Source organism: Babylonia areolata, chromosome 21 (genome assembly GCF_041734735.1).
Source record: "Babylonia areolata isolate BAREFJ2019XMU chromosome 21, ASM4173473v1, whole genome shotgun sequence".
NCBI classification, from domain to species: domain Eukaryota; kingdom Metazoa; phylum Mollusca; class Gastropoda; order Neogastropoda; family Buccinidae; genus Babylonia; species Babylonia areolata.
The window spans coordinates 17,241,629-17,268,725 of record NC_134896.1 but is presented as its reverse complement, the minus strand read 5'-3'; the positions used below and the strand labels follow the sequence as shown (position 1 = coordinate 17,268,725).

At 42.1% G+C, this 27,097-nt stretch overlaps 2 protein-coding genes across 2 annotated transcripts in view; both read left to right on the top strand.

The window, feature by feature from the left end:
• Positions 1-23,400, top strand: part of LOC143295910 (atypical kinase COQ8B, mitochondrial-like) — a 35,714-nt gene extending 12,314 nt beyond the window's left edge. The window contains exons 11-14 of the mRNA XM_076607596.1: positions 971-1,112; positions 16,959-17,066; positions 18,705-18,857; positions 20,253-23,400. Of these exons, the coding sequence (XP_076463711.1) occupies positions 971-1,112; positions 16,959-17,066; positions 18,705-18,857; positions 20,253-20,546 (697 nt within the window). The 3' untranslated portion in view covers positions 20,547-23,400. The remainder of the gene's footprint in view (positions 1-970; positions 1,113-16,958; positions 17,067-18,704; positions 18,858-20,252) is intronic.
• LOC143296175 (histamine H2 receptor-like) lies at positions 13,281-14,201 on the top strand. The gene has a single exon (XM_076607984.1). It carries the CDS (start codon positions 13,281-13,283, stop codon positions 14,199-14,201), a length of 921 nt encoding a protein of 306 aa, XP_076464099.1.
• Positions 23,401-27,097: the final 3,697 nt, after the last annotated feature.

The window sequence follows — 27,097 nt, the reverse complement described above, 5'->3', positions numbered from 1 at the left end:
CCCCTGTATGGAAGTGTATTTGTGTTACTAACAAAGTGGATTTTCTCCACATAACTTTGCCAGGGTCGACTCTTTTGTTGTCATTGGTTCTTTTATGTGTGCTGCATGCATGCTGCACATGAGACATCTGCTTAAATTCTCATCTGAATGACTAGCACCAAGACCATGACTCAAGGGCTAGTGGAGGGGGGAGAGAAAATCACATTTCATGTATGGGAATCGAACCCTTGGACGTTCGCTTCCAAGTAGAGTGCATTGACACTAGGCCACTGCTTCACAGGATAAGCAAAAAGAGGTGATAATGCAGAACGTGAGGGAGATTATGCACTGCTTGTTATGTTCGCACACATGTAGACTGATATTGTCTTGCACCAGTGATAAGAATAATACAACACAGTTACAGTTTCTCATTGGAAGTGTCACTGCATTTGGATGAATCTGTATACGTTTCACCACATCTGCCAGACAGATGCTTGACAGCAGCATAGCCTAAAGTGCTCTTCAGCCTAGGGCTTTGAGTTCATGCAGATATATTTGTGTACCTATCAGAGTGGATTGAGTTTGCAGAATTTTGCCCGAGGCCAACACTGTTGTTGCCATGGGTTCTTTTTCAGTGTGCCAAGTGTGTGCTGCACACGATACCTTGGTCTATCGTCTCATTCGAATGACTAGACACTTGGTTTTGATTTTCTAGTCAAACTTGGGAGAAAGGACAAGAGCAGGATTCAAACCTAGACTTGGCGGACTGCCACCTTGCTTACAACACAGCACATGTGTAAATGAACATATTATCAAAACTTGTAACACGAAATGGCAGGTCTGCTTAGGTCATCCAGGACTTCTTCCCCTTCTCTCTTTAGTGTGAATGCTCAAACACTAATCAGTCCTGTTGAGAGAAGGGGTAGTTAATGTGGGCTTATTTTCACTTTCAGAACTATCATTTAATGCTGGACACAACACTGTTGAACAGGACCTTGCTGGAGGGAGACGAGGTGCTGTACGTGCCAGAGGTTATTGGCGACCTCAGCTCTCGCCACGTGCTGACCACAGAGTTCATTCAGGGCATGCCTCTTGACAAGTGCGTCGACCTTCCTCAGGACACAAGAGACAAGGTATGTTTCAATCCATGTTTTTTTTTGTTGTTGTTGTCCATGTTCCTTTTTCCTTTTTGAATTGTCCTTTTGTCTGAAACCAGAAAAAAATTAATGTTTTTCAACCCAGGTTTTTTTTGTTTTTGTTTTCTGAACTGTCATGTATATTATCATTAGAGCATAATCAAGGTGCATATTCAAATGTATGTTTGTTGTTTTTTTTCCTTCTGAGCTCTCCTGTAGCCACTTTTTTCTGAAAACTGAAACAAGGTAAATTTTCCAATCCAGGTTTTTTCTTTTCTGAACTGACGAGTATTTTTTTCTGAAAACAGAAACAAGGTACATTTTCCAATTCAGTTTTTTGTTGTTGTTTTTTTCTTTTATGAACTGTTCAGTATTTTATCTGAAAATAGGTACAAGGGTACACTTTTCAGTCCATGTTTTTCTTTTCTTTTCTGAATTGTCCTGTTGGGTAAGGGTAAGAGTTTCTCTGCGGACCATCCACAAAAGAGCTTAGCCCTCATTTCTGTGAGCAGCAGTCCCAACTGGCACTGGTGCCCGTCTCCTGGCACTGGTGTCTTGTCACACTGAACATGGGTTAAAAGGAGGAAGGTGGCAGAATGGTTGAGATGCTCACCTGCCAGTATAGAGAGTCCATGAGAGTGTGGGTTCAGATCCTGCTCTCGCCCTTTCTCCCACATTTGATTGGAAAATCAAACTGAGCGTTTAATCATTCGGATGAGATGATAATCCGAGGCCCCATGTACAGCACGTTCTTACTGCACTGAAAAAGAACCCATGGCAACGACAATGTTGGCAAAATTCTGTAGAAAATTTCAACTCTGACAAGCTCACAAACATATATACATGCACTCAAGGCCTAATTAAGCTCAAAGAGTTATGCTGTTGGTCAGGCATCTGCCTAGCAGATATGGTGTTGCGTATATGGATTAGTCCAAATGCAGTGAAGCCTCCTTGAAAAACTGAAAATGAAACTGTTCCGTTGTTACACACCAGAAACTGTGCATGTTTTCCAGTCCATATTTTCATTTATTTGCCTGTACTCGCCTTTTTTTCTTTAAACATTATCCAGTGTGTTATTTGAACTGTTTCAGTGTTTTTTCAGTATTGTCCAATGTTTCATTATTTGAACTGTCCAGTAACTTTTCTGAGCTGTTAAGTATTTTTTTTTTCTGAATTGTCAGTTTGTTTTTTGTTTTTGTTTTTTGTTGTTGTTGTTTTTTGTTGTTTTTTGTTTTTTAAACTTCACACTATTTTTCTTGTCCACTATTTTTTCCATTATATTTGTTACTGTTCAGTATGTCAGTATGTTGGGTTTTTTTTTAATAGTCTAGGTTTGGTTGTTGTTGTTTGGTTTTTTTTTTGTTTTTTGTTTTTTTGTTTTCTTTTTTTGTGTTTTTTGTTTTGGTGTTGACTAGTATTTTATTATTTGAACTGTCCAGTATTTTTTCTAACATTTTTTTTTCAAAACTGTCCAGTATCTTATTTGAACTGCCCAGTATCTTATTTGAACTGCCCAGTATCTTATTTGAACTGCCCAGTAATGTGTTACTTGAACTATCCAGTTTTTTTGTTTGTTTTTTTATCTTTTCTATCCATTATGGTTTTTTTCAAAACTCTCTTGTGTTTTTTCTGAACTGGCCAGTATTTTTCTGTCTGTTTTTTAACTGTCCTATATTTTAATCTTTGAACTTTTCAGTGTTTTGTCTTAATTGCCCAATATTCTATCTGAACTGTCCAGTATTTTTCTAGACTGTCCAGTATTTTTTCTAAACTATCCAGTGCTTTATCATTTGAACTGTACAGTACTTTATCTGAACTACCCAACTGTTTACTATTTTTTTCTGTCCAGTATTTTCCTCCCTGAAGTGTTTTGTTTTCCTTTTTTTTTTAATACTGTTCAGTTTTGTTTTGTTTTTTTATTGTGCAGTTCAGAATTACTGTCCAGTATTTTGTGTTTAAATGTGCAGTTTGTATGTTTTTTTAATGTTTGCTTTCCAGTGTGTGTGTTTTGTTTTTTTTTTTGTTTTTTTACTTGCTGTTCTCTTTCTGAACTCCCCAATATTTTTTAATCGTCCATTATAATTTTCTGTGTTGTTTTCTTTCATGAACTGTCCATTATTTTTTCTGTGCATTGGTTGTTGTTGTTTTTTTTATAACTTTCTGCTAGTTTTGAAAAAAATTGTCCTGTATGTTTTTTTCTCTGTTTTCTAGTATGTTTTTGGCCCCATATTTTGGAACACTAAAAAAAAGACTGTCCAGTTTTGTTTTAGTTTTTAATTGTCCAGTATGACTGTTGAATTGTTCTTGTGATAACCATTATATACAAACATGGATGACAAGGAATGGGAACTGTGATAACATCTGTAAAACCTGGAAATTAATGACTTTGGAAATTAATGACTGTGAAAATTACCGCCTGCCTTCAGTGCCCTGGCAGAGTATATTTGTAATGATAAAGGTCAGTACAGATCCCCTTTTCAAATCCATATTTCTCTGTTCCATACCAGTTTTCCACACTTTGTCATTGTAACATGTTTATACAGCTTTTAAAACTTTTTTTTCAGAGGGGTTGATATTATTTTTAACACTTTAAACAACTTCTTCAAAGCATGTTACAGTAGTACATCAGTCAGACACAAGGCACTCACACACACACACACACACACACACACACACACATGCATGCATGCATAGAAGAAATAAATGTGGATCTGTAGAGTAAAGAATTGGAATGGAGTACATACATATGTACGTTTACCTGTACATACATACGTACATACCTACCTACATAGATGGAGTCTCCCGTCGGTCCGACGGATGAGTAGGCAGGCAGGCTTATCTGTCGGTGTGTGTCCTCATATGGGAGAAGAGGCCGATTCTGGATGCGCAGCACTTCCCACAGGTGTTGCAAGGGAAAACATCTCCAGAAGTTGAGCCCTGCTTCCTTCGTTCACGCTTCTCCTTAATGGCCAGCATTCTCTTGTTTTCAAACGTCTTTATGCCACTAGAGCACAGCATCCTCCAGTGACAGCGGTCAAGGGCATCAGTTTCCCAGGAAGGGATGTCTATGTCACAGACTTTGAGGTTTGTCTTCAAGGTGTCCTTGAAGCGCTTGCAGGGTCTTCCAAGTTCACGGTGGCCTTCCTTAGCTGGCCATACAAAAGCATCTTCAGGATCCTGCTGTCTGTCATGCGGACAGCGTGTCCTGTCCAGCGTAGCTGGCACTGGATCAGCAGGCTTTCGATGCTGGGCAGGCCGCTCCTCTCTAGGACCTGGAGGTTGGAGACCCTGTCTTGCCACTTTATGCCGAGGATCTTTCGTAGGCATCTCTGGTGAAACTGCTCAAGTTGTTGAATGTGACAGCGATACGTCATCCATGTTTCACAGCAGTACAACAAGGTGGTCAGCACAACAGCTCTGTAGGTTTTCATCTTGGTGCAATCAGCATGGCAGAGAAGAGAATGGAGAACAGTGTGGGTGCCAAGACGCAGCCCTGCTTCACTCCATTTACCACAGGGAACGGATCCGACATGTCAGTATTTTCCTGTACTCTCGCTTGCATGCCATTATGGAAAGACGCAATCAGCTGGATTAGGCTCTCTGGGCAGCCGAACTTTAGGAAGATCTTCCACAGACCATGGCGGTTCACCATGTCAAAGGCCTTAGTCAGGTCTACAAAGACCATGTAGAGCTCCTTGTTCTGCTCATGGCACTTCTCTTGCATCTGGCGTACAGCAAACACCATGTCACATGTTCCCCTGCCTGAGCGGAAGCTGCACTGTGCTTCAGGGATGACTGTGTTGGAGACATGGTCAACCAGTCTGTTCAGTATGATGCTGGCGAAGATCTTGCTGGCAATGCAGAGGAGAGAGATTCCACGGTGGTTATTGCAGGATGTTTTGTCTCCCTTCCGTTTGTAAATGTGGACAATAGAAGCATCCTTGAAATCCTGGGGGACCTCCCCTCTCTCCCAGATAGGCTGGAACAGGGCGGTCAGCTTGTCTGTCAGCACCTCGCCTCCATACTTGTAGATGTCAGCCTGGATTCCATCCGCTCCTGGTGCTTTTCCTGACATTGTCAGCTTCAGGGCCTTCTGGGTCTCGACCTTGGTGGGAGTGGCTGCTAGCGAGTCACTGACTGGTAGCTGTGGGAGGGCTGCAATTACCTCGTCAGATACAGACAAGTCCCTGTTGAGGAGGGTGTTGAAGTGTTCTGCCCAGCGGGCAAGGATGCCTTTCTTGTCTGTCAGGAGGGTGGTCTGGTCTGAGGCTCGGACAGGGGTTGATCCTGTGACTCTCGGCCCATACACAGCTCGGAGACCATCATGGAAGGTCTTCATGTTGTGAGCATCAGCAGTGGACTGAAGCTCTTCGGACTTTCTATCCCACCAGGTGTTCTTCATTTCACGCAGCCTCTTCTGTACGAGTTGCTTGGTTTGCAAGAACTGGTTCTCCTTCCTCTGGCAGTCTTTATTGGACATGTGATCCTGATGCCGTATATGTAGTGTGTTCAGGAGCTTGGAAATTCCAGAGTCATTCTCGTTAAACCAGTCTCTTTGGCTCCTCTGTACAAAGCCGAATGTGTCAGTTGCTGCTGTGTACACAGCATCTCTAAAGGTGCTCCATACCTCTTCTACATCAGTCTATGCAGGAATTTCTTGGAGAGCTACTTGGATTTGCTGCTGCAGCATGTCCTTGGTGATAGGGAGGCGGTGGATGTTCACCTTCCTAGGGGGTTTCTGCCTGTCTGGTTGGAGCTTGCGTGGAAGTCTGATGTTCATCTTGCTGCTTACCAGGCGATGGTCCGACCAACAGACTGCTCCTCTCATGCAGGGTGTAGTGGAAACATCGCCTCTGTCCCTCTGCTGGACAATCACATAGTCCAGCATGTGCCATTGCTTGGAGCGGGGGTGCATCCATGTGTTCTTGTACTTGTCCGCTTGTTGGAAGAAGGTGTTGGTGATGGTCAGTCCATGCTGCGCACAGAGCGAGAGCAAAAGCAGCCCGTTGGAGTTGCACTTGCCGGTGCCGTGCTGTCCTAGGACTTTTGGCCACGAGGAGAAGTCCACGCCGACGTGGGCATTGAAATCCCCAAGGATGATCAGCCTGTCCTTTCAACTGAAATGGTGTGGCTGAGCTCCTCGTAGAAAGCTTCTTTGATGTCATCAGGGTTGGTCATCGTCGGGGCATAGCAGCTGATGACTGTGGCGAAGCAATCCTTGGACAGCTTCAGACGCAGGGTCATCAACCTGTCATTTATCCCATGTGGAAGGCTGTCAACCTGTCGTGCAAGTTTGCTTCATATGGCAAAGCCCACACCTGAGGTTCTTGGGGTGCCATCTGGCTTCCCAATGCAGTAGAAGGTGTAGCCCCCTCCAACTTCCTCCAGCTGGGTTTCACCTGCAAACCTTGTTTCGCTCAGGGCTGCTATGTCCACCTGGTAGCGATAAAGCATTCTAGCAATGAGCACTGTGCGTCTTTCTGGTCTGTCGTCTCTGTCTAAGAGGGTGCGAACATTCCAGGCACCCAGAGTCAGGGCATGACTCCTGGTTCTTTTCTTTTGTTGTTTTCGACCACTGTTGTTGGATGTCCAAGTAGGTGCGGTTTCCTACTAGGTACTAGGTGAGGCAGGCTTTGTTTGGGGATCCTTTTATCTCCCCTTCCCCATGTGGGGAGAGCAGTGCTGTCCCTAAAAAGGGCTGCTCTGACACTGTGGGAGGATACGGGTGCCGCATCTGCCCCAGTCTACGGCGGATGACCATCACCCCACAGCCACCTATGTGCAGAGTCGTGACTAGGAACTGCCAGCAGCATCCTCTGCCTGTCCCCATTACCACTTCTCCATCGCCACAGGGCTTGGGAAAGCTGGGTGTCGAAGGGCTAGCTCGTCATTCCAACATTAGCCTGGTTGCCTGATCAGCACAGGTGACTTTTTTTTTTTTAGTGAGGAGGAGTTGTGCAGTCCCTTCCCCACTCTCTCACCTACCGATGCTCACAGTCCCACAGGTGCAGATGCTGCCATGTGTAGGACGGCCTCGGCAGGTGCAGGTTTTTTCTTCGGAGCTCCGTCTCCTAGGGGCACTTCCAGCCAAGGATAAGAGCTCCCCCTGCCCTTTGGTCATCCTCTTCCACCTTCACAGCCACTGGGAAAGGTTTCCTCCGCCTGGTCCGTTGTTGGGAGACTTCACATGCGGCAGGTAGTACTGGGCTACATGGTACCAGTAGCAAGGGCTATGCCCCTGACCTGACACCCAAGGGCTATGCCCCTGACTTGACATACATACATACATACATACATACATACATACACACATACACACTCACACACATACACACTCACACACAAACACTCTCTCTCTCTCTCACAGACACACACTCACACCCTACTTCTCCCCCTATACACATATAATGCATACACATCTGCATACACAGGTGCATACACACTCTTAACACATACATAAACACACTAACATGCCTCAGTGCACAAGAGAACACACACACACACACACACACACACACACACACTCACTCACTCACTCACTCACTCACGCACAGCAATCAAGTGACATAGAGTTTGCCAGATAAGAATGCTACATAAAATGAGAATCAGATCCGTGAATATGAGCTTGCCAAAAACCTCCCCATGACACTGTTCATTTGCATTATCCCATGTCTATCTCCATAGCGACAACTGGTGTTTGGAAAGTAAACATGGGGGAACATGCCCCCTTTCATAAAGAATAGCAGCGTTATGAGGGAAGCTGACGTCATTGCTCGTTTTCAATGCCAAGGAAACTTACGATCCAGGCAAAGCATGGTGCAGCATTCAGAAGCTGTCAGATCGAGTGTTTGATTGTCTTTTACACCCTTCCACACCAAACCCTTCCATGGTTTTGTTTTTGTTTTTTTATGTGGGATGCTGTTTTATACTGACCAGAGCACATGTGTGTTGTGTGTTGTGTGTGTGATTGTGCTTGTGTGTGTGTGTGTGCGTGCACTGTGTGATTGTGTGTGTGTGTGCGTGGCACAGGTAGGTGTATGTGCAGGTAGGTGTGTGCAGGTGTGTGTGCAGGTGTATGCATGCATGCATGTGTTTGAAAGATGGGGTGGTATAGAAAGGGAGGATTTCAGTTTATCAGTATAGTTATATCTATATAGAAATAGATATGCAAATTGTCATAGTAAATGTCCTGATTAAAAACTGGACAGTACACCACATGCCTGAAAGGCTCGTGGATCATAACGATAATCCCTTGGGGACAAAATGGAAATCTTGATACAAGTATTAAAAACTGAAAACCACACTACAAGCCTCATTGAAGGGCTCCTTGGATGATAGCTCCCACATCCTTAGCGCAAAACAGTTTTTAAGTTTAAAACAATAAACAGTAAACCAAGACTTGTTTTTGATTTTTCTTTCCCATCTTTATGTGCACATATTTGTATGCATTCTTACACATATATACACCCATCCATAGACACAAACAACAACATACACACATGCACACACAAATATATTTGCATTCAAACATGTTTCATGCATATATGCAAATCTTCTTCTTCGTTCGTGGTCTGTCACTCCCATGTTCACTCGTATGTACATGAGTGGGCTTTTACGTGTATGACCGTTTTTACCCCACCATGTAGGCAGCCTTACTCTGTTTTCAGGGGTGTGCAAGCTGCGTATGTTCTTGTTTCCATAACCCACAGAACGCTAGCATGGATTACTGGATTTTTAACATGGGTGTTTCATCTTACACACAAAGGGAGCACAGGCACAAGCAGGTCTGCACATATGATGACCTGGGAGATCAGAAAAATATCCACCCTTTACCCACCAGGTGCCATTAACCGAGATATGAACCCAGGACCCACAGATTGAAAGTCCAACACTTTAACCACTGGGCTTGTGCCGATTATGCAAATGATTGCACACACGCGCGCACGCACACACACACACACACACACACACACACACATAAAATAGATGAAATATGGACCCATAGAATACAGATAATGAGATATGGAATGGAGTGCATTGATAGTGTAGAGACTGCTTGAAAAAGAATTATTTAGGTGGTTTTTTTGTTTTTGTTTTTTAAATAAATAAATAAAGGAATTGAGTGAAGGACTGGCAAACTGAAAAAGCTGTGTTTTCCAGATTTTTTCAGCTGAAGAACTAAAAGCTATTCTGCTTTGTTTATCTCCGTTGAATAACTGTGGAATCTGAATCAGCCAGAATTTTTTTTTTTTTCTTTTTTTTCTTTTCTTATTTCCTGTGAGGTATTTATATTTGAGAAGGAAGGGAGATGACAGTATGGCATGACCATGTTCTTGTGACATATCAGAATGATTTGTAGAAGTTTATTTCCGTTGCTGTCAGTTCTGTGTGTGTGTGTGTGTGTGTGTCTGGCTCTCTCTCTCTCTCTCTCTCTCCCCTCATTCTCTCTGTCTCTTTTCTTTGACTGCTGTCTTTTCCTCTGTCTCCCTCTCTTTCTGTCTGTCTGTCTCTCTCCATCTCTCTCCCCTTCTCTCCCTGTCTGTGTCCCCCACCCCACCCCCCTTCTCTCTCTCTCACTCTCTCTGTTCTCTCTTTCATCCTCTCCATCTCTTTTTATCTCTCTCTCTCTATCTACAACCCTCCCTCCCCGCCCCCCAATCCCTCCACTTCACCTCCTCTCTCTCTCTGTTTTCCTGTCTGTTCACCTTTATCTGTATCCCTCTCAGTGCCCCTTCCTCCCTTGCAGCCACAGGCTTCAGAACACAAGTCCCAGCTCCAGTAGTGCTTCCAGCCCATCCCCGTTTCTCTTTCACCCTCTCCCTCTCTTTTTCTCTCTCTCTCTCTCCATCTATCTGCCCCCTCCCTCTCACTTCACCCCCCCTCCCTCCTCCACCCCCTCCCCCTCCCCTCCCCTCCCCCTCTCTGTTTTCCTATCCAGTTTTGTCTGTATCCCTCTTTGCGCCTCTTCCTCCCTCCTGGTCACAGACTTCAGAACTCAAATCCCTGCTCTGGTCGTGTTCCCAGCCCATCCTCCTCCTGTTTCCCAGCCTGACTGTGTGAACTCAGATCACACTCCCACACGCACTGGTGGGTGCAGCAGGAAACTTGAGATTTCAGCAGCACTGGATGATTACCTCATCTAATGCATTGGGATCTGTCTCTTCTCTTTCATGTTCGGCTCTGTGTAGTGTAGTGTGTGTGCGTGTGTGTGTGTGTGTGCGTGCATTTTTGTTTGTGTGTGTGTGTGTGTGTGTGTGTGTGCCTGCCATTTTGTGTGTGTGAATGAGTGTGTTTGTGAGAAAGAGAGAGAGAGAGAGAGTGCATCTGCATTTGTGTGCGTGTGTGTGTGTGTTATAATGACCACAGTAAAGGAATATGGTTATAAGATAGAAAAATATAGCTGGCTATTACTGGGCACAAACATTATTACAAAATTCAAATTCAAATGCTAATAGTCTTTGTTTACCAATTGAAACAGGGTGGGTAAACGTGTGTGTGTGCGTGTCTGTCTGTCTGTCTGTCTGTCTCTCTCTCCCTCCCCACTCTTTCTCACTTTCCATATCTCTATGTGTCTGTCTGTCTGCTTCTCCCCTCCCCTTTCTCTCCTGTCTCACTCTGTCTCCTCCAGATCTCGCTGTCCCTCTCTGTCTGTCCTACCTTTTTTCTAACCCAACGCCCTCCTTCCCTTTCTCACCCCTTCTCTCTCTCTCTCTCTCTCTCTCTCTCTCTCTCCCTGCCCCTCCCCTCTCTCTTTCCCCCCTCTCTCCCTCGCTGTTTCTCTCTCTCCCTCTCCCCCCTACCATTCCCTAACCTGATGCCCTCCTTCTCCAGTTTCCCACTCAGTGATCATGTCTGTTGACTGAACCTCCTGTCAGTGTTGGCGTAGGAGGGTTGTAAAAAAACACAAAAAAAACAAAAAAACACCAGCATGGTTAAGACATTAACTCTTTCCGTCTTTGTGTTATGTCTTTGTCCCTCCACACCCCAATTCTCCCCTCTCAGTGCCTGTGCCTGTGCTTGTCTCCCTCTCTGTTTCTGTTTCTCTGTCTCTGTCTCTGTCTCTCTCTCTCTCTCTCTCTGTCTCAGTGTCTGTCTCTGTCTCAGTGTCTGTCTGTCTGTCTCTCTATCTCTGTCTCCCTCCTCTCACCCCGCTCTCTCTCCCTTCCTATCTCTCTATCTCTGCCGCTCTTTCTCTTCCTCCTCTCTCTCTCTCTCTCTCTCTCTCTCTTTCTCTCTGTGGTACATGTGAGAGAGTGCCCTCACTATGATGTATATCTCTCATGGGCTGTCTGTAATTTGAGTTTACTGTCGATGGTGATTTGGAAACTTGTAAAAACAGGATGGTTAAGACTCCTACTTTCCATCTTTTTTCACTCATGTCTTTCTGTCTGTCTGTCTGTCTGTACCTCACTCTCTCCCTGTCTTTGCCCCTTTAATCTGAGATTCATCTTTCTACTTCATTTTTTGATGAATATGAATGATAAATTAACCTTCACTTTTAAATTCTTTCCAGTGTAACGTGTATGTTGGTGATGTCTGTGCTCTTTAGTCATTTAGCTTCTCAGCAATGCCAGGGTATGTTTGCTCATGAGGTCTTGCCATACGTCCAGATTTATGACTGGACAAAGAGCTTTTATGACTGGACTTGAAAATAAGGAGCAGAAGAAGAGAATTAGAAGAAGAGAAGGAAGAAGAGGAAGGAAGAAAATGTTCTTGAGTAACTTCATGCTCAGTATATGGCTTTAACTTCAGGTCAGCCTTTTTAATTGATATAGATATAAAATTATGTAAACAGTTATATCGTCATTGGGCAGGTAATAAAGTTTCTTCCTTCATTTTGTTTTTTGTTACTTCCTTTTGTTCATTTACTCCTTCTTTTCTTCATTCTGTTCTTTTTTTATTCCTTCCATTCTCCCATCCTTCCTTCCTTCCTTTATTCTGTTTTTCTTTTATTCCGTCCGTCCTTCCTTCTGTTCTTCTTTTATTCCGTCCTTCCTCTATTCCTTTCTTCCATGTTCTTTTCTTCTTTTTTTAATTCCTTTCTTCATTTATTCTGTTCTTATATTTCTTCCTGTCTCTCCTCCTTCCTTCTTTTCTCCTTTTATTCCTTCCATCTTTTTTCTTGCCACTGCAGAGACAGACATACAGACACCATGTGCCAATATGAATCATTCCTCCTTCCTCAAGAGGGAAACCATATGTCAGGGGGAAATTGCAGGGGATCGCTGATCTGATAAGGGAGATTAAAAAGAAGAAAAAAGTGGAAAAAAAAAATGAAAAGAAAAAGCGGGAAGTCCAACACACAAGATGAGGGGTTGTTCGGTGGCAGTGTGGCAAGGCCGTTAAAGAGCTAACAGTTTCCTGGATACATGCTTCAGTCACAGATAGACAGAGGAACCTTGGTCTGGCTGGGTGCGGAATCGATATGAAGCTGTGAAAGCCGTCAAATTCTTCTCCTCCCATTTGGCCGAGCCTACTGCGGGCTGTTCACTCTGCAGAACTTTACCAAGGCACTACAGAAGCTGTCTGTTGCATCTGACCAGTTTTCACCACCATCTCTTTCGCCCACAAAGAAATACTGATTCTTGTACTGGCGTTCAGCATGTTTTTTTGTTGTTTTTTTTCCACCTGCAGAAAAAAATACTGATACCTGTTTGCTGGTGTGGGCATGTTTTTCTTTCTTCCACCTGCAGAGGAAATACTGATGCCGCTGGCTGGTGTGTGAGATTATTTTTCTTCTTCTTTTTTTTTCTTTCATTCTTTTCCCCCCTTATTATTTATTTTTTTTCCTTGGAAGTGGTACGTGTGAAAATGCATGTCTGCTTTGAACCAGTTCCCATTGCAGGAGAAAGTATGTACAGTGGAGACAGGAATAATGGTTTTTTATTTTTGAAGTGAGGAGTACAGAATAACAGTCATTTTCAAACTGATTCCCTGAATTTAGCATTAAAAAGAAAAGGAGGGATTTTTTTTTTTTTTTTTTTTTGACAAAAAAAATTGAGGCATATGGACGTTTTCAGTTTTATGTATGGATATGTTAGTTTTCAGTTTTCAAGAGTAATCATGATGGGAAATCAAAGTCAGTTATCCAGCTTAACAGCTGCAAACACGAGTGACTTGAGCCATAATGTGGCCACATTCAACATTTTTTTCGCAGTCACTGAAATGCTGTACATCCCCCTCATCATCTTTGGCAACTTTTTGGTGGTGGCCTCCATCTGCGTGTTCCGACGTCTGCGGACTCTGACCAACTGTTTCCTGGTCAGCCTGTCCGTGGCTGACCTCTTAGTGGGGCTTGTGACCATTCCTCTCTACGCCTTCTTCTACCTGAAACCGGAGTTGCGTTACGGTCACCGAGAAGCGTGCCTGGCATGGTTTGGGTCAGTGATCTTGGGCTGTGGTGCCTCGCTGTTCAACCTGCTGGTGATCGTGCTGGACCGCTTCCTGTCCATCCACTGCCCCTTCTGGTATGTGCGGCAAAAGAATGGCCGCAACGTGGCCGTGGCGCTGACCATTCTGTGGACCTACGTCCTGGTCCTCAGCAGTCTGCCGCTGATGGGCTGGAACCACTGGGCCCCAGACAAGCAGTGCAACTTCTACACTACGCTTCCCAAGGCGTACGTGGTCCTGGCAGCCTACCTGACCGTGGCGGTCTGCACGGTGGCCTCGTCCATCCTCTATGCCAAGATCTTCGCCACGGTCCTGAAACACAAGCGCAAGATCCACGCCCAGACGGTAGCAGGCAAGCAGGAGCGGCAGTGGCTGGAGAGAGAGGTGAAATCCACACGCCTCTCTGCCGTCATCTTCCTGCTCTTCATCATTTTCTGGTCGCCTTACTTCTGTGTGGGGCCCCTGAAGTACTCCAGCCTGTCGCAGGAGATTGTGGAGATCATCAAGAATGCCACGCTGATGCTGGCGTTTGCCAACTCCATGGTGAACCCGGTGGTTTACAGCCTGCTGCAGAAGAAGTTCCGCACAGCCTACACCCTGCTGCTGACCACCCGCTTCACACAGTGGTACGAGCTGAGCGGCAACGTGCTGGTCAGGGAGGAGCAGAACACCTCCCAGATGGACCAGACTGTTTGAGGACTGAGGTTCGGGTCTGGGAGTGTGTTGTGTAGTGTGCCTCTTGTGTTTCTTCATTTCTTTTTTTTGCTTTTAGTTGTTTTTTTTGACTTGCAGAGAGGAGGGTTGGTGCGTAAATGCCGTGCTATTTGTATATCTCTCCATTCCCAGACATCCCAGATGGTTCAGATGGTGAAACTGTTTGACAGCTGGAGTTAGCATCTGGGTGTTTGGTATGCGTGTTTGTGTATTCACAATTGTTGTTTGTTTGGGTTTTTTCTAGGACTTTTGTGTAAAGGAGTAGTGGTGCATAATATTTTACTAAATGTATGCCTCTCCATTCCCAGACATCCCAATGGATCTGACTGTTTGAAAACTGGCGTTTGGTGTCTGTGAGTTTTGGTATTTGTGTATGTCTGTGGCTGTATGTACTTTTTTTTGTTTTTGGACTGTTGTGGAGAGGAGAGGTGGTGCTTTTTTTTTGCTTTTTTTTGTATGCCTCCCCATTCCTCCATTCCTGTGTAATTTCTGTGGCATATCAAAAAGTGGTTAGTGAAATCAATATGGAAGTTAAATCATCTTTTTTTTTCTTCTTTTTTTTCCTGTTAATAAAAACATGTGGCATTAACCGCAGATAGTGAGTAGGCTTTTGCCCAGTGTTTTCCTTGTGGATTTTTGAAAAGTCCAGTTCTGAAGAAACAACAACAACCAAAAAAGCCTATTTTCTTCCGAGGAAAAAATGTTTTGGAGCTTCATTTTTTCTGGGAAAAATGTTGTGGAGCCTGATTTTTTTTCTGGGAAAAATGTGGTGACTGAGCGCTGGTGATGGTGCCTGTTGAGTGTAAAGAACAACACCATCAGAAGCATAGGAGAGTTTCTTTCCCACGGTAAGTGAAACACCAGCCTTTTTAATGTTCAGATGTTTGAGGGCTGTGAACACTTAACACCAGTAGACCTCAAACTGTTCGTCATATTTTTCTGTGGGTCTGAATACATTTTTCATTTACCTGTACTCCAGGCTCTTAACTTACTTTATTTTTCTTAAACCTGAATATTTTTGCGATGGTTTGACCTGTGAGAGTGATTTTGTATGTGTGTGTGCATGCGTGAGTATGTGTGTGTGTGTGTGTGTTTGTGTGTGTGTGTGTTCTCACTTCCTCAAATGTTTGCGTTCGCCTTCCCAAGAGTAAAACATCTGTTGTCAACATTTGCACTCAGAGAAAGGAACAGGGATATTTTGGTTGCATGTAAACTCAGATAGAGCTTGTGTAGTTACCTTGTTTGAAAATTGTGTGTGTGTGTGTGTGGTGTATGTGTGGTGTGTGTGTGTGTGTCCATTGTCAACTTCCACATTGGCATTTTCTCAGCACCTACAACTGATGATGGACAAACCAAACTTTGGAGGTTGCTATTTGAGGACAACACATTTTAGTCATTGCCTTTATGAAGACATTGCATATGGTTGAAAGTCAAAAATCAACTATAGACTTTTCTGCAACTTTTTTTTTTCTTAATGAAATTGTTCCCACATCACTCCAGATTTATTCTTATTGCTATTTACTTTTGTAAACATGTGTTAAATGATTTTTTTTTTAATCACTAATGTTGCACAGGTGTGCATGGGTAGCAGACTGGTTGGGGAGGGTTAAAACAGCAGCAGAGGATTCCCTGCCTTCCTGTGTTGAGCGATAGGCAAAGTGGATATGAATTCACTGCCCTGATGAAAGAAAAAGGCTATGGGACCTTTTACCGTTTAGTGTGGCAGTATGTATCAGAAACATGCAAACAAGATCAGAGCGGATTAGTTCAAAATCTATATATCCATCCAAATATATGAACTGATGTCTGTCCAGTGGGAATTACTTACAACCAGTAAAGGAAAACAATATCTCACAACTACTTTTATCTGTTCTTGTTTGCACTGATTTCAGCCAAGCAAAGACAAAGCAGAATGTGTCACAGTGTGGCTATAGGTATTGTATATCAAACAAATTGTAACTGTGTGAAATAGGCACCAGATGAAGGGTGGTGTTTGTTTGTTTGTTTGTTTGGTTTTTTTGTTTGTTTGTTTGTTTTGGGTGTTTTTTCTTAAACTTCATTTTATTTCTGAGATTTGTGAATTTTTTATTTCATATTTTTAATCTATGTGTAAAATTTGTAATGTATTCAGATATATGAATATATCATATTTATTTATTTATTTATTGATTCATTCATCTCATCATTAAAAACAATGTATTGTTTCATTATTGTTTCATTTTTTGTTTTGATTTGTGTATGTGTTGTTGTTTTTTTATTCATTTGTTTTCTAATATTTCTTTGTTGGGTTTTGTTTTGTCTTTTTGTTCTTTTGTTTTGTTTACCTATAATTCTTGGAAAATGGTCTTGACCATTACATGGTGGCAGTTTGTAACCAAAAAAAAAAAAAAAAAAAGAAAGAAATATCTGAATTGTTTTCTACGATTAATTATTATTATTATTATTATTTATTTTAATTGATTCATATATTTACTACTTTTTATTGGTTATTTTTTTTTGTTTTTTTGTTTACCTATCACATGCAAAATAGACATGACCATGACATCATGGCAGTTTCTTTATTAAAGGTGATAATTATGCCTGAATTGTTTTTATCGAATTTATTATTGTAAAAAAAAAAAAAAGGTTTTTTTTTTTCAGTTTATCAATTATTGATAGATGTATTTACAGACAGGGACAGCTGTGCTGTGAATTTGATTTCTTTGATATGCAATTTATTATCTCTTTATATGTTTACAGATAGGAACAGCGGTGCTGCGTCTGTGTCTGAAGGAGCTGTTTGAGTGGCGTTTCATGCAGACCGACCCCAACTGGTCCAACTTTCTGTACAGCCCCCAGGATGACAGGGTGAGTTATTCATGATAATCAACAATAATAATGATAATACACACAGACCCCAACTGGTCCAACTTTCTGTACAGCCCCCAGGATGACAGGGTGAGTTATTCATGATAATCAACAATAATAATGATAATACACACAGACCCCGAACTGGTCCAACTTTCTGTACAGCCCCCAGGATGACAGGGTGAGTTATTCATGATAATCAACAATAATAATGATAATACACACAGACCCCAACTGGTCCAACTTTCTGTACTGCCCCCAGGATGATGGGGTGAGTTATTCATGATAATCGACAATAATAATGATAATACACACAGACCCCAACTGGTCCAACTTTCTGTACAGCCCCCAGGATGACAGGGTGAGTTATTCATGATAATCAACAATAATAATGATAATACACACAGACCCCAACTGGTCCAACTTTCTGTACAGCCCCCAGGATGACAGGGTGAGTTATTCATGATAATCAACAATAATAATGATAATACACACAGACCCCAACTGGTCCAACTTTCTGTACAGCCCCCAGGATGACAGGGTGAGTTATTCATGATAATCAACAATAATAATGATAATACAGACCGACCCCAACTGGTCCAACTTTCTGTACTGCCCCCAGGATGATGGGGTGAGTTATTCATGATAATCGACAATAATAATGATAATACAGACCGACCCCAACTGGTCCAACTTTCTGTACTGCCCCCAGGATGATGGGGTGAGTTATTCATGATAATCAACAGTATTGATAATACAGACCAACCCCAAAAAAGTTCATCACTGTAATAGATTTACACACACACACACACACACACACACACACACACACACACACACACACACACAATTCCTAATACCAGCTTCAGAAGACATATATTTCTGAGTTGTATGCAAAAACTCAATCATTTGTATAAAACAATTAATTTTGTTGACTCAAAGAATGGGCACTAGTGTCTTTAAAGATTGTGCATGCATTCTCAGTCATTGTACTGAAATAGATAGAAAGAGGTATAATATATTTTTGAAAAAAAAAATTCATGTAGTAGCTAATAAATGATTTATCTTTGCACCTTGTGCTTGGAGGTCTATGTTATTGTGTGGTTGCTCAACTATGTTGTAACCAAGGCATTATCAGGCAAGGGAGCACTGGCACAGGGAAAGTGTTGTGTATCGGAGCCTTTGCTTGTGTGTACCAAGAAGGAAGGTGGCAGTATGGTTAAGACTGCCAGTGCAGTGCCCCTGAGGGGCTGGGTTCAAATCCCACACTCACCCATTCTCCCATGTTTGACAAGAAAATCAAAGTATCCAGTCATCTTTACGAGACGATAAACTGAGGTCCTGTGTGCAGCATGCACTTGGCGTACTGGATAAGAACCTTTGGCAAAATAAGTGTTGCCCTCAAGTAAAATTCTGTAGTAGAAATCCACTCTGATAGATACACAAATGTATATATGCATGCACTCAAGGCCCGATCAAGCGCGTTAGGTTATGCTGCTGGTCAGGCATCTGCCTAGCAATTATGTTGTAACATATAATTATGGATTAACCTGAACATAATGATGCCTCCTTGTGAAACTGAAACTGCAATTACAGGTGTGTAATGACGTTGCTCACCTGTGTGTCTCTGTCCCCCAGCTGGTGCTGCTGGACTTTGGAGCCAGCAGGGAGTACTCCAAGAGTTTTGTAGACAGCTACATCAAGGTCATCTATGCCGCCGCCATGGGGGACAGGAAAAAGGTGCTGCTGGGATCACAACAACTCGGCTTCCTCACCGGCTACGAAACCAAGGTCAGGGTCACAGTGCTGTTGTACCTTGTTTTTTCTTCTTCTGTTTATTTTAAACTGTTCCATCATCTAGTTGTTGTTTTTTCTGTCCCATCATCTGTAATCAGTTTAAGCATTTGACTTCTGATTCAGTGTTCAAGATGATCAAGGTTTGAGGCCCCGTTTTGGCTTGCTCTTGTGAAAGGCAGTTTACTCCAGTTTCCCCCACCCCACCCAGGTTTGAATAGGTACCTGACACTCGGCTGAGGAAGGTTAAAATGGTAGGAGAGGACTGGGCTATGCCTTCCTTTGCCGTGCCCTAGACACAGTGGATGTTGATGTGAATTCATTGCTCCCTGATCACCATAAATGTCTATGGGACCTTAAACCTTTTTTCGTTTTAAACCTTAATCATCTCTGCAGTGTTTGTTGGCTAATTATCACAACGTTCATCCTCAGTGGCAGCCCTGTGATAATGCACCTGACTAGGGAGCGAGTGTCTGCAGGTTCAAGATCATGTACATGGACAGGGATTTCTTTTCCCCCATCCACTAGACCATGAGTGATCGTCTGGGTGACAGTCTTACATATGAATGTTAAAAACAAGGCCCCTAGTACAACATGCACTTAGTGCACATAAAAAAGCACAGCAAACAAAACAACTTTCCCTGGCAACATTCTGTAGAGGAAATCCACTTTGATAATTAGACAAATACGCTTGCACTGTTGCAGACCAAAAAAATGTTTTTTTTAGAATAAAAAGGGCAGCACTAAACTGTCTTAACATGCAGCCTAAATTTCATAAAGAGAAATCTGTTGTGAAAAAAAAAATGCAATACAGCACAGTACAGTACAAAAAAAAAATACAACACGCAGCTACAGTCAGATTCATCTTCAACAACTTCATTATGGCCCTATAACTTTTTTAGACCATTCAGATCTTATCTGTATGGAACGTGGGCTGCTCTCCCTGGAAAGCTGAGAATGTGATATCATAGTCCGGAATCCTTCATCATCTTTTTTCATTCGTTCATTAACTTTTTTTTTTCTTCTTTATGAGGTAATTTATTTATTGAATTTATCCATTTATTTTGTCCTCTTGATCAGGTTATTCATTTGTTTATTAATCTATCTACTTATTCATTTACTTATCCATTGGCATATTCATTTACTCACTGCTTTCTTGTTGTCCTCATGACCAGGTTATTCATTTGTTGTGAAAGGCACTTTATCCAAGTTTTCCTCACTCCACCCACATGTGAATGGGTACCTGACACTTGGCTGAGGAAGGTTACAAGGGCAGGAGAGGACTGGGCCATGCCTTCCTATGCCATGCCCTAGACACAATGGATGTAGATATAAATTCATCTATCTACTTATTCATTTACTCAATGCTTTCTTTCCCTCCCCCCCGATCAGGTGATGGAGGAGGCGCACTGTGACGCGGTGATGATCCTGGGCGAGTCGTTTGGCCAGGAGGGGCTGTTTGAGTTTGGGCAGCAGAGCACCACGCACCGCATCCAGAACCTCATCCCTGTCATGCTGAGGCACCGGCTGACCCCACCGCCAGAGGAGACCTACTCCCTGCACCGCAAGATGTCTGGCGCCTTCCTTCTGTGCGTCAAGCTGGGCAGCAGGGTGGACTGTCGCACCATGTTCCAGGAAGTGTGGAGGAACTACAGGTTCAGCGACAATGTGGAGACGGGAGTATGATGGCAGTGGTGTGCTTTGTTGTGTGTGTGGATTTTTTGTTGTTTTGTTTTAAACGGCAGATCGTGGTGTAGCATATATAGATCAGTCCACCTGCTCGGACCTCCTGTGAGATGGATACGGTGGAACTCAAGGACTTGAGCAGCACTTTAAGGTTTACGTGAGTGTCAAGTATCAGCTCCTTGTTTTTTTTCTGCTCCACAGCAGATGTGGTGTAATGGGTATGGATCAGTCTGCATGCTTTGATACCGCCTTGAAACTGTCTATGATAAAACTCAAGGCCCTGAACAGCAAGTTAAGGTTTATGCAAGGGTCAGGCATCTGCTCCTTTATTTTATTTTATTTTTTTTTCTCTTCTTCAAAGCAGATTTGGTGTGATGTGTATGGATCATTCTGCATGCTTTGACACCGCCTTGAAACTGAAACTGAAAATTATAAAACTCAAGGCCCTGAACAGCAAGTTAAGGTTTATGCAAGGGTCAGGCATCTGCTCCTTTTTTTTTTTTTTTTTTTTTTTTTTCTCTCTCTTCTTCAAAGCAGATTTGGTGTGATGTGTATGGATCATTCTGCACGCTTTGACACCACCTTGAAACTGAAAATGAAAATTATAAAACTCAAGGTCCTGAACAGCAAGTTAAGGTTTATGCAAGGGTCAGGCATCTGCTCCTTTTTTTTTTTTTTTTTTTTTTCAAAGCAGATTTGGTGTGATGTGTATGGATCATTCTGCACGCTTTGACACCGCCTTGAAACTGAAACTGAAAATCATAAAACTCGAGGTCCTGAACAGCATGATCAGTACAAAGATCAGGCATCTTTTTTTTTTTTTTTTTTTTTTTTTTTAACCGGATGTGGTATAATGTATGTGGATAAGTCTCCATGCTTTGAAACCTCCTTGAAAGTGAATTATGAAAGTAGTTGTTGATTTTTTTGTTGGCGAAAGGAATGAGATTATAGCGTTATTGTTGGGATTTTATGTATGCATGGCTCCTTTTGTCATTGGTCTTTGGGATCAGTGTGTGGGTGGTGAGTGTATGTGTGTGTGTGTGTTTATATGTGTGGTGAGTGTATGTGTGTGAGTATATGTGTTGGTTGGTGACTGTGTGTGTGTGTCACACATGTTCTGATACATGTGGCTGATCTGCTCATTCTTAGAAAAAAAAAGTGAACATGGGAACAGCATCTACAAAACTAAAACCACCACTGAATATGTGGATGTTGTACATTATTCTGCAGTGTAGCCACATATCTCATTTTGCAGGGATGTGTGTGTGTGTGTGTGTTTTCATGAAAATAGTGATGAAAAGCAAACAGAACAAGATGACACCATTGCTTGTGTTACATCCGTATGATTCTAATGTGGATGGTAGTTTGTTTTGTTTTTTTGTGTGTTTTTTTGGTTTTTTGCTCAAGAGGGTGGTGTGTATAGAAGGTTTGGTGTGTGTGATGCTCCAGCAGGTGGATCAGTGATGGTGTAGGTAGAAAAGAAAACAAAATCAGGGATTTTTTTTTTTTTTTTTTTTTTTTTTTTTTGCTTTCATGAACATGTGATTAATTGCTGGTAATGTGTAGAGAATTATGGCTCTGGTAGGAAATATTTTTTTCATAGAAAAATTAATCTAGATTTGTGCTTAAAAAAACAGTTAGCCTTTTGCTTGTCTGCTTTTACTGTATTATTATGTCATGTTGGTTTGAAAATGCGAGCTTCAGGTCAGTAATAACTAATATGATATGAACTGTGGATAGTATTGTTTGCAACATGGAGTTAAGTTGTGACTGTTATGAAATACAAATCCTGCTGTTGTCTGCTTGTCTAGCTACCTCTTTTTAAGTCATCGCCAACATTTTCAGTAGCACTGTGCATGTAGTTTAATGCCTCTTATCATTGTCAGTATCATTTTAAGAGGAGACAGTCAGTGTCTGGTTCTGTGCAAGTGTACTGAGGCAGTCATGTGATATAACTGATGTGGGATTGGGTGGAGAAGGACCCTTAGTTGTGTTAGTTTGCACGCACAGTGCAAACATTGGCGTTACGTGTCCAGACATGTTACTGAGAGCAATGATCATCAAATGATGAAGATGTGATAGTTACATGGCTGGTAGGTGTTTTAGGACATGACTTACGTTTTGTTGGATTGATATGTCTTGTTATAGATTTATGCTGTAGTTCACAGGATGTTTTAAATGGTAACAGAATATGTTGGTATTGCAACTATAAGAAAATCAGTATGTTGCAATATAAAGAAAGTTTTAATTTCTCTTTTTTTTTTCTTTTTTTTTTTTTTTTTTTGTTGTTGGTGCCTACTGCATTCTGGACAATTTTAATCATGAATTTAATGTAGTGTTGGTTATTATTGGTCAAGCATATACCAGTGGCTGAAACTGTGAAAGAACTGAAGTATAATCAGACTGATAAAGAAACCTTTATACTGTATTTTGCATTTCTGTTTTATTTTATTGATGGCCTTTTGAGCTGGAACATCTCTCAGTTTGGTTGTCTTTTAGTAATATTCTTGTTTCTATTTCTATTTCATTTTATGGATTACCACTTCATTTGGAACAAGTATTTAAGTTTAATTAATGGAACTTTGGTTTTAAGTGTTGAACAGACTGTGAAAGAAAATTGTATGTATGTGTGCTTTACTGTACTATTTATTGTGGAGAGGAACTCTTCCAATAAAAAAAATAGATTTATCCCAGCTTCATTGTTTTCATGAGCTTTCTGGAGGTGATGCAACAGTTATCAAACTTCTCGGTTTTTTATCTTATTTTATTGAAACTACTGATAGCACTCGGCTGTTTAAACTGCAGTATATGTCAGGTTTATTTTTGAAAGAAAATAAAAGACATTTGAAAAGGCTGGAAGCATTGAATATATAATGCCAAACAAGAACAGTAACTTTGTGTGAGTGTGGGTGTGCATGTGTGCGCTTGCATGCAAGTGGGTTGGGTGAGTAGTGTCATCATGTCGGTTTGTAGTGAGTGTGTAAATTGATATATTTTATTGTTTCATATCTGATGTTGATGTCTTTTTTTTTTACAGTTGAATTGCTTGAGCTTAGAGAAAAAGCTCTGAATAAGTAGTGTTCACCACTATTATCATATATTCAATGCTCCTAGCCTTATTGGATGTCTTATTTTTATTTCTTAGTGTTTCCCAATAGCTTTGCATGCAGACCAACACTTTATGAGGCCTGTTTCTCTGTTTAGCAATTACTGTCATCAGCTTCTCATCCTCATGAACCCCTGATGCCCAGACAAATTTGTCTGACTCAGTCACAATGCCAGCAGTACATAGGCTTCCGTTCTGGGGCCACTTTGAGGCCACACACTAGACGAAACTCTGCACAGTTCACCAAGTCATTTTGGTGTGTTCAGCGGAGTCTCTTTTGATGCAACTTAAAAAAGACATTAGGTATTAAGCTACCCACTGACAACAGTAATTGCTTATTCAATATATACGGACGCAATAGCCGAGTGGTTAAAGCATGGACTTTCAGTCTGAGGACCCAGGGTTCGAATCTCGGTAACGGCTCCTGGTGAGTAAAGGGTGGAGATATTTCCGATCTCCCGGGTCAACATATGTGCAGTCCTGCTTGTGCCTGAACCCCCTTCGTGTATATATACATGCAGAAAATCAAATACTCATGTGAAAGATCCTGTAATCCATGTTAGCATTCATTGGGTTATGGAAAAAAAAGAACATACCCAGCATGCACATCCCCGAAAACGGAGTATGGCTGCTACATGGCGGGGTCACTAATTTAAGCAAAACAGTCATACACGTAAAATGCTATATGTCTCTTGAGTGTGTATGAATGCGTGCATGAAATTTGATTGAATGACTCAGGAAATGAATGATGAGTGCCCAATGGCAGCCGTCAGTTGGCTTTACTCAGGTAACCGTGTTGTGCAAATGACCCCATGTTTGTAAAACACTGAGAGCTTAGTCTCTGACCGAGGATAGGCACTATATAGGTATTCATATCATTCATTCATTCATACACAAGATGGTAGATATTTAGCCACCTGCTGACGACAATAATCACTCAAGATGTGAAAGACACCATCCACTAAAACACCAACTCTTAACAATAATCACATGTTTGTGGAACCAGGCTTGGACAGCGCCTAACCAGGAGTTGGGAAGGCGGCCAACAAATCTATCCAGCGACAGTCACCATGATCAGGCCAACACCAAAACCCTTTCAGGAGCTTACCACAAGCATGGAAGTTGGGAAAATCATAACTGAGGTCACACCATGAGGCCAGGCCACCCACAAAAACTGAGACAGCTTCTCTAATTTTTTTTAGCCCATTTTCAGTGCTGTGTATGCATGGTATGTTTATGATTCCATAACATACTGAATGCTGACATGGATAAGGCCTTCATTAACTTGCATATTTCATCATTTGCATACATGTACCAAGGCACAAGCACATGTTGACCAAGGAGATCTGAAAAAAAAAAAATCACCATTCTTAATGTACCAGGTATCACGATTGGATTTTGAACTCGAGATCCTCGGATAGTAACTTCAAAGTTCTAACCATCCACACAAGCGTGCACACACAGACACACACACACATACAGATAAACGGACGCACACACACTGATGCGTGCGCATGTACACACACACACACGAACACACACATACACGCTGATGCATAAAGCACATGTACCAGTTTGCAGTCTTACAGACATCCAGGTCAAGTCCAACACCGACATGTACATACCCAGGCCCAATTCTCCACATATGCATACACACACACACACACACACACACATATATATATATATATATATATATATACACACACACATACACACACCACACCACACAACACACACACACACACACACACACACACTGGCATACGAAGACACATGACGCATTATTCGGTGGAGTCACACCTGCAGCTGTGACCTCAGAGATTTTTTTTGTTCTTCCATTTTTCGTGTATGTATTTTATCGTGAGAATACGCTCACGAATCAATGGAAAGACAAGAAAAGATGAAAAATACCCATGTATTTTCACAGATGACGTTTTACAAAACCTGATGCAAAGGAAGTCCAAATTGTTCAAGAGGAACGATCAGTTACGAAATATATAATCACACATAACATGTTGACAGTGAATGCGCTGAGGGGTTGGGGAGAGGGGGAGGGAGGGGGCGGAGGGTGTGTGTGGAGGGGTGGGGGTGGGGGGGCTAAGAACAGCTGGAGAGAGAGAGAGAAAGACAGAGAGCATGACAGTGAAATGACAATGACATTGAAAATTCTTTACTGATCAATAGCGCATTTGGGTTTGAAACCAAGGGGGGAAGGGTTGGGGGTAAAAAAAAAAAAAAAAGAAAAAAAAAAAGACAAACAAATGATGCACATCACACAAAAACAGAAAAACATGTAAATCTACTAAAGATGTGTAAACGACTCCGGATCTTCCTTCTGTCTGCTGTATTAAGTACAAGGTTATCGGCAATCGCCGTTGCAAAAGGAGTGTGTAAACGCACAGGGTCAGTGCTATGACAAACAAATGGCCAGCCTACACTAATTTGTCGAATGCAAATGTTTTGCAATCATTTGTATAACCTTGCTTTTCGATTTATATTCTTAATGATGAACTTCTTTGTTCGTGGGCTGCAACTCCCACGTTCACTCGTATGTACACAAGTGGGATTTTACGTGTATGACCGTTTTTAACCCCCGCCGTGTAGGCAGCCATACTCCCGTTTTCGGGGATGTGCATGCTGGGTATGTTCTTAATGAGCAAGTTCATTCACTCTGGTAGTTTTTTCTACTTATGGTTTAATGTTTCGACGATAAACTTTGCAAGTGGATTGCAAGTGGTGTTTATGAAACTATACTTACTACGTTTAATGTCTTCTCATATCATACTTATTACAAGGTTGCATATCAAGCGTACGGCATCGTATTCGTTACAGTTCAACAACAACAACAACAAATCATCTTCCAGATCATCTGAGCATAAAAGACGCAGCATTTGTACAAATTTTTGTATCATACTACATTCTATTTGAATGGAGGCCTTTCTTGCAACGTTGTTCCACTGCCATTTCAATGTTGTTCCACTTATATACTTTTCAGGTTGAAATACGTCCTAGAATGGGTACCACGTAAACTTTTCGTTCTGCATTATGCATGCATGCTAATTCGAGAACGAAAGAGAGAGACAGAGACAGAGTGGGTTAATCCATAAGATAATTCAGACAAGATTGTGCACAGCGTTCTGTTAAGGTTAGAACTGCCAATGCCGCTTACCCGAGGAATCCTTTCTTATCTGTTATTGATGAAACATCTGAACAGCACGTGCTGAACTTGACAAACATAATCGACCGTTATTCAAGACATTATGGTCTTGGGAAGGCTGTCCACCTGAACATTTGGACACACACGCGCGCGCGCGGGCACACACACACACACACACACACACACACACACACACACAGGATTCTGCTCAAATCAGAGACCCCCCTCACCACCACCACCCCACCCCCTCCCCCCCCCCCCCCCCCCCCCCAAAAAAAAAGAAGA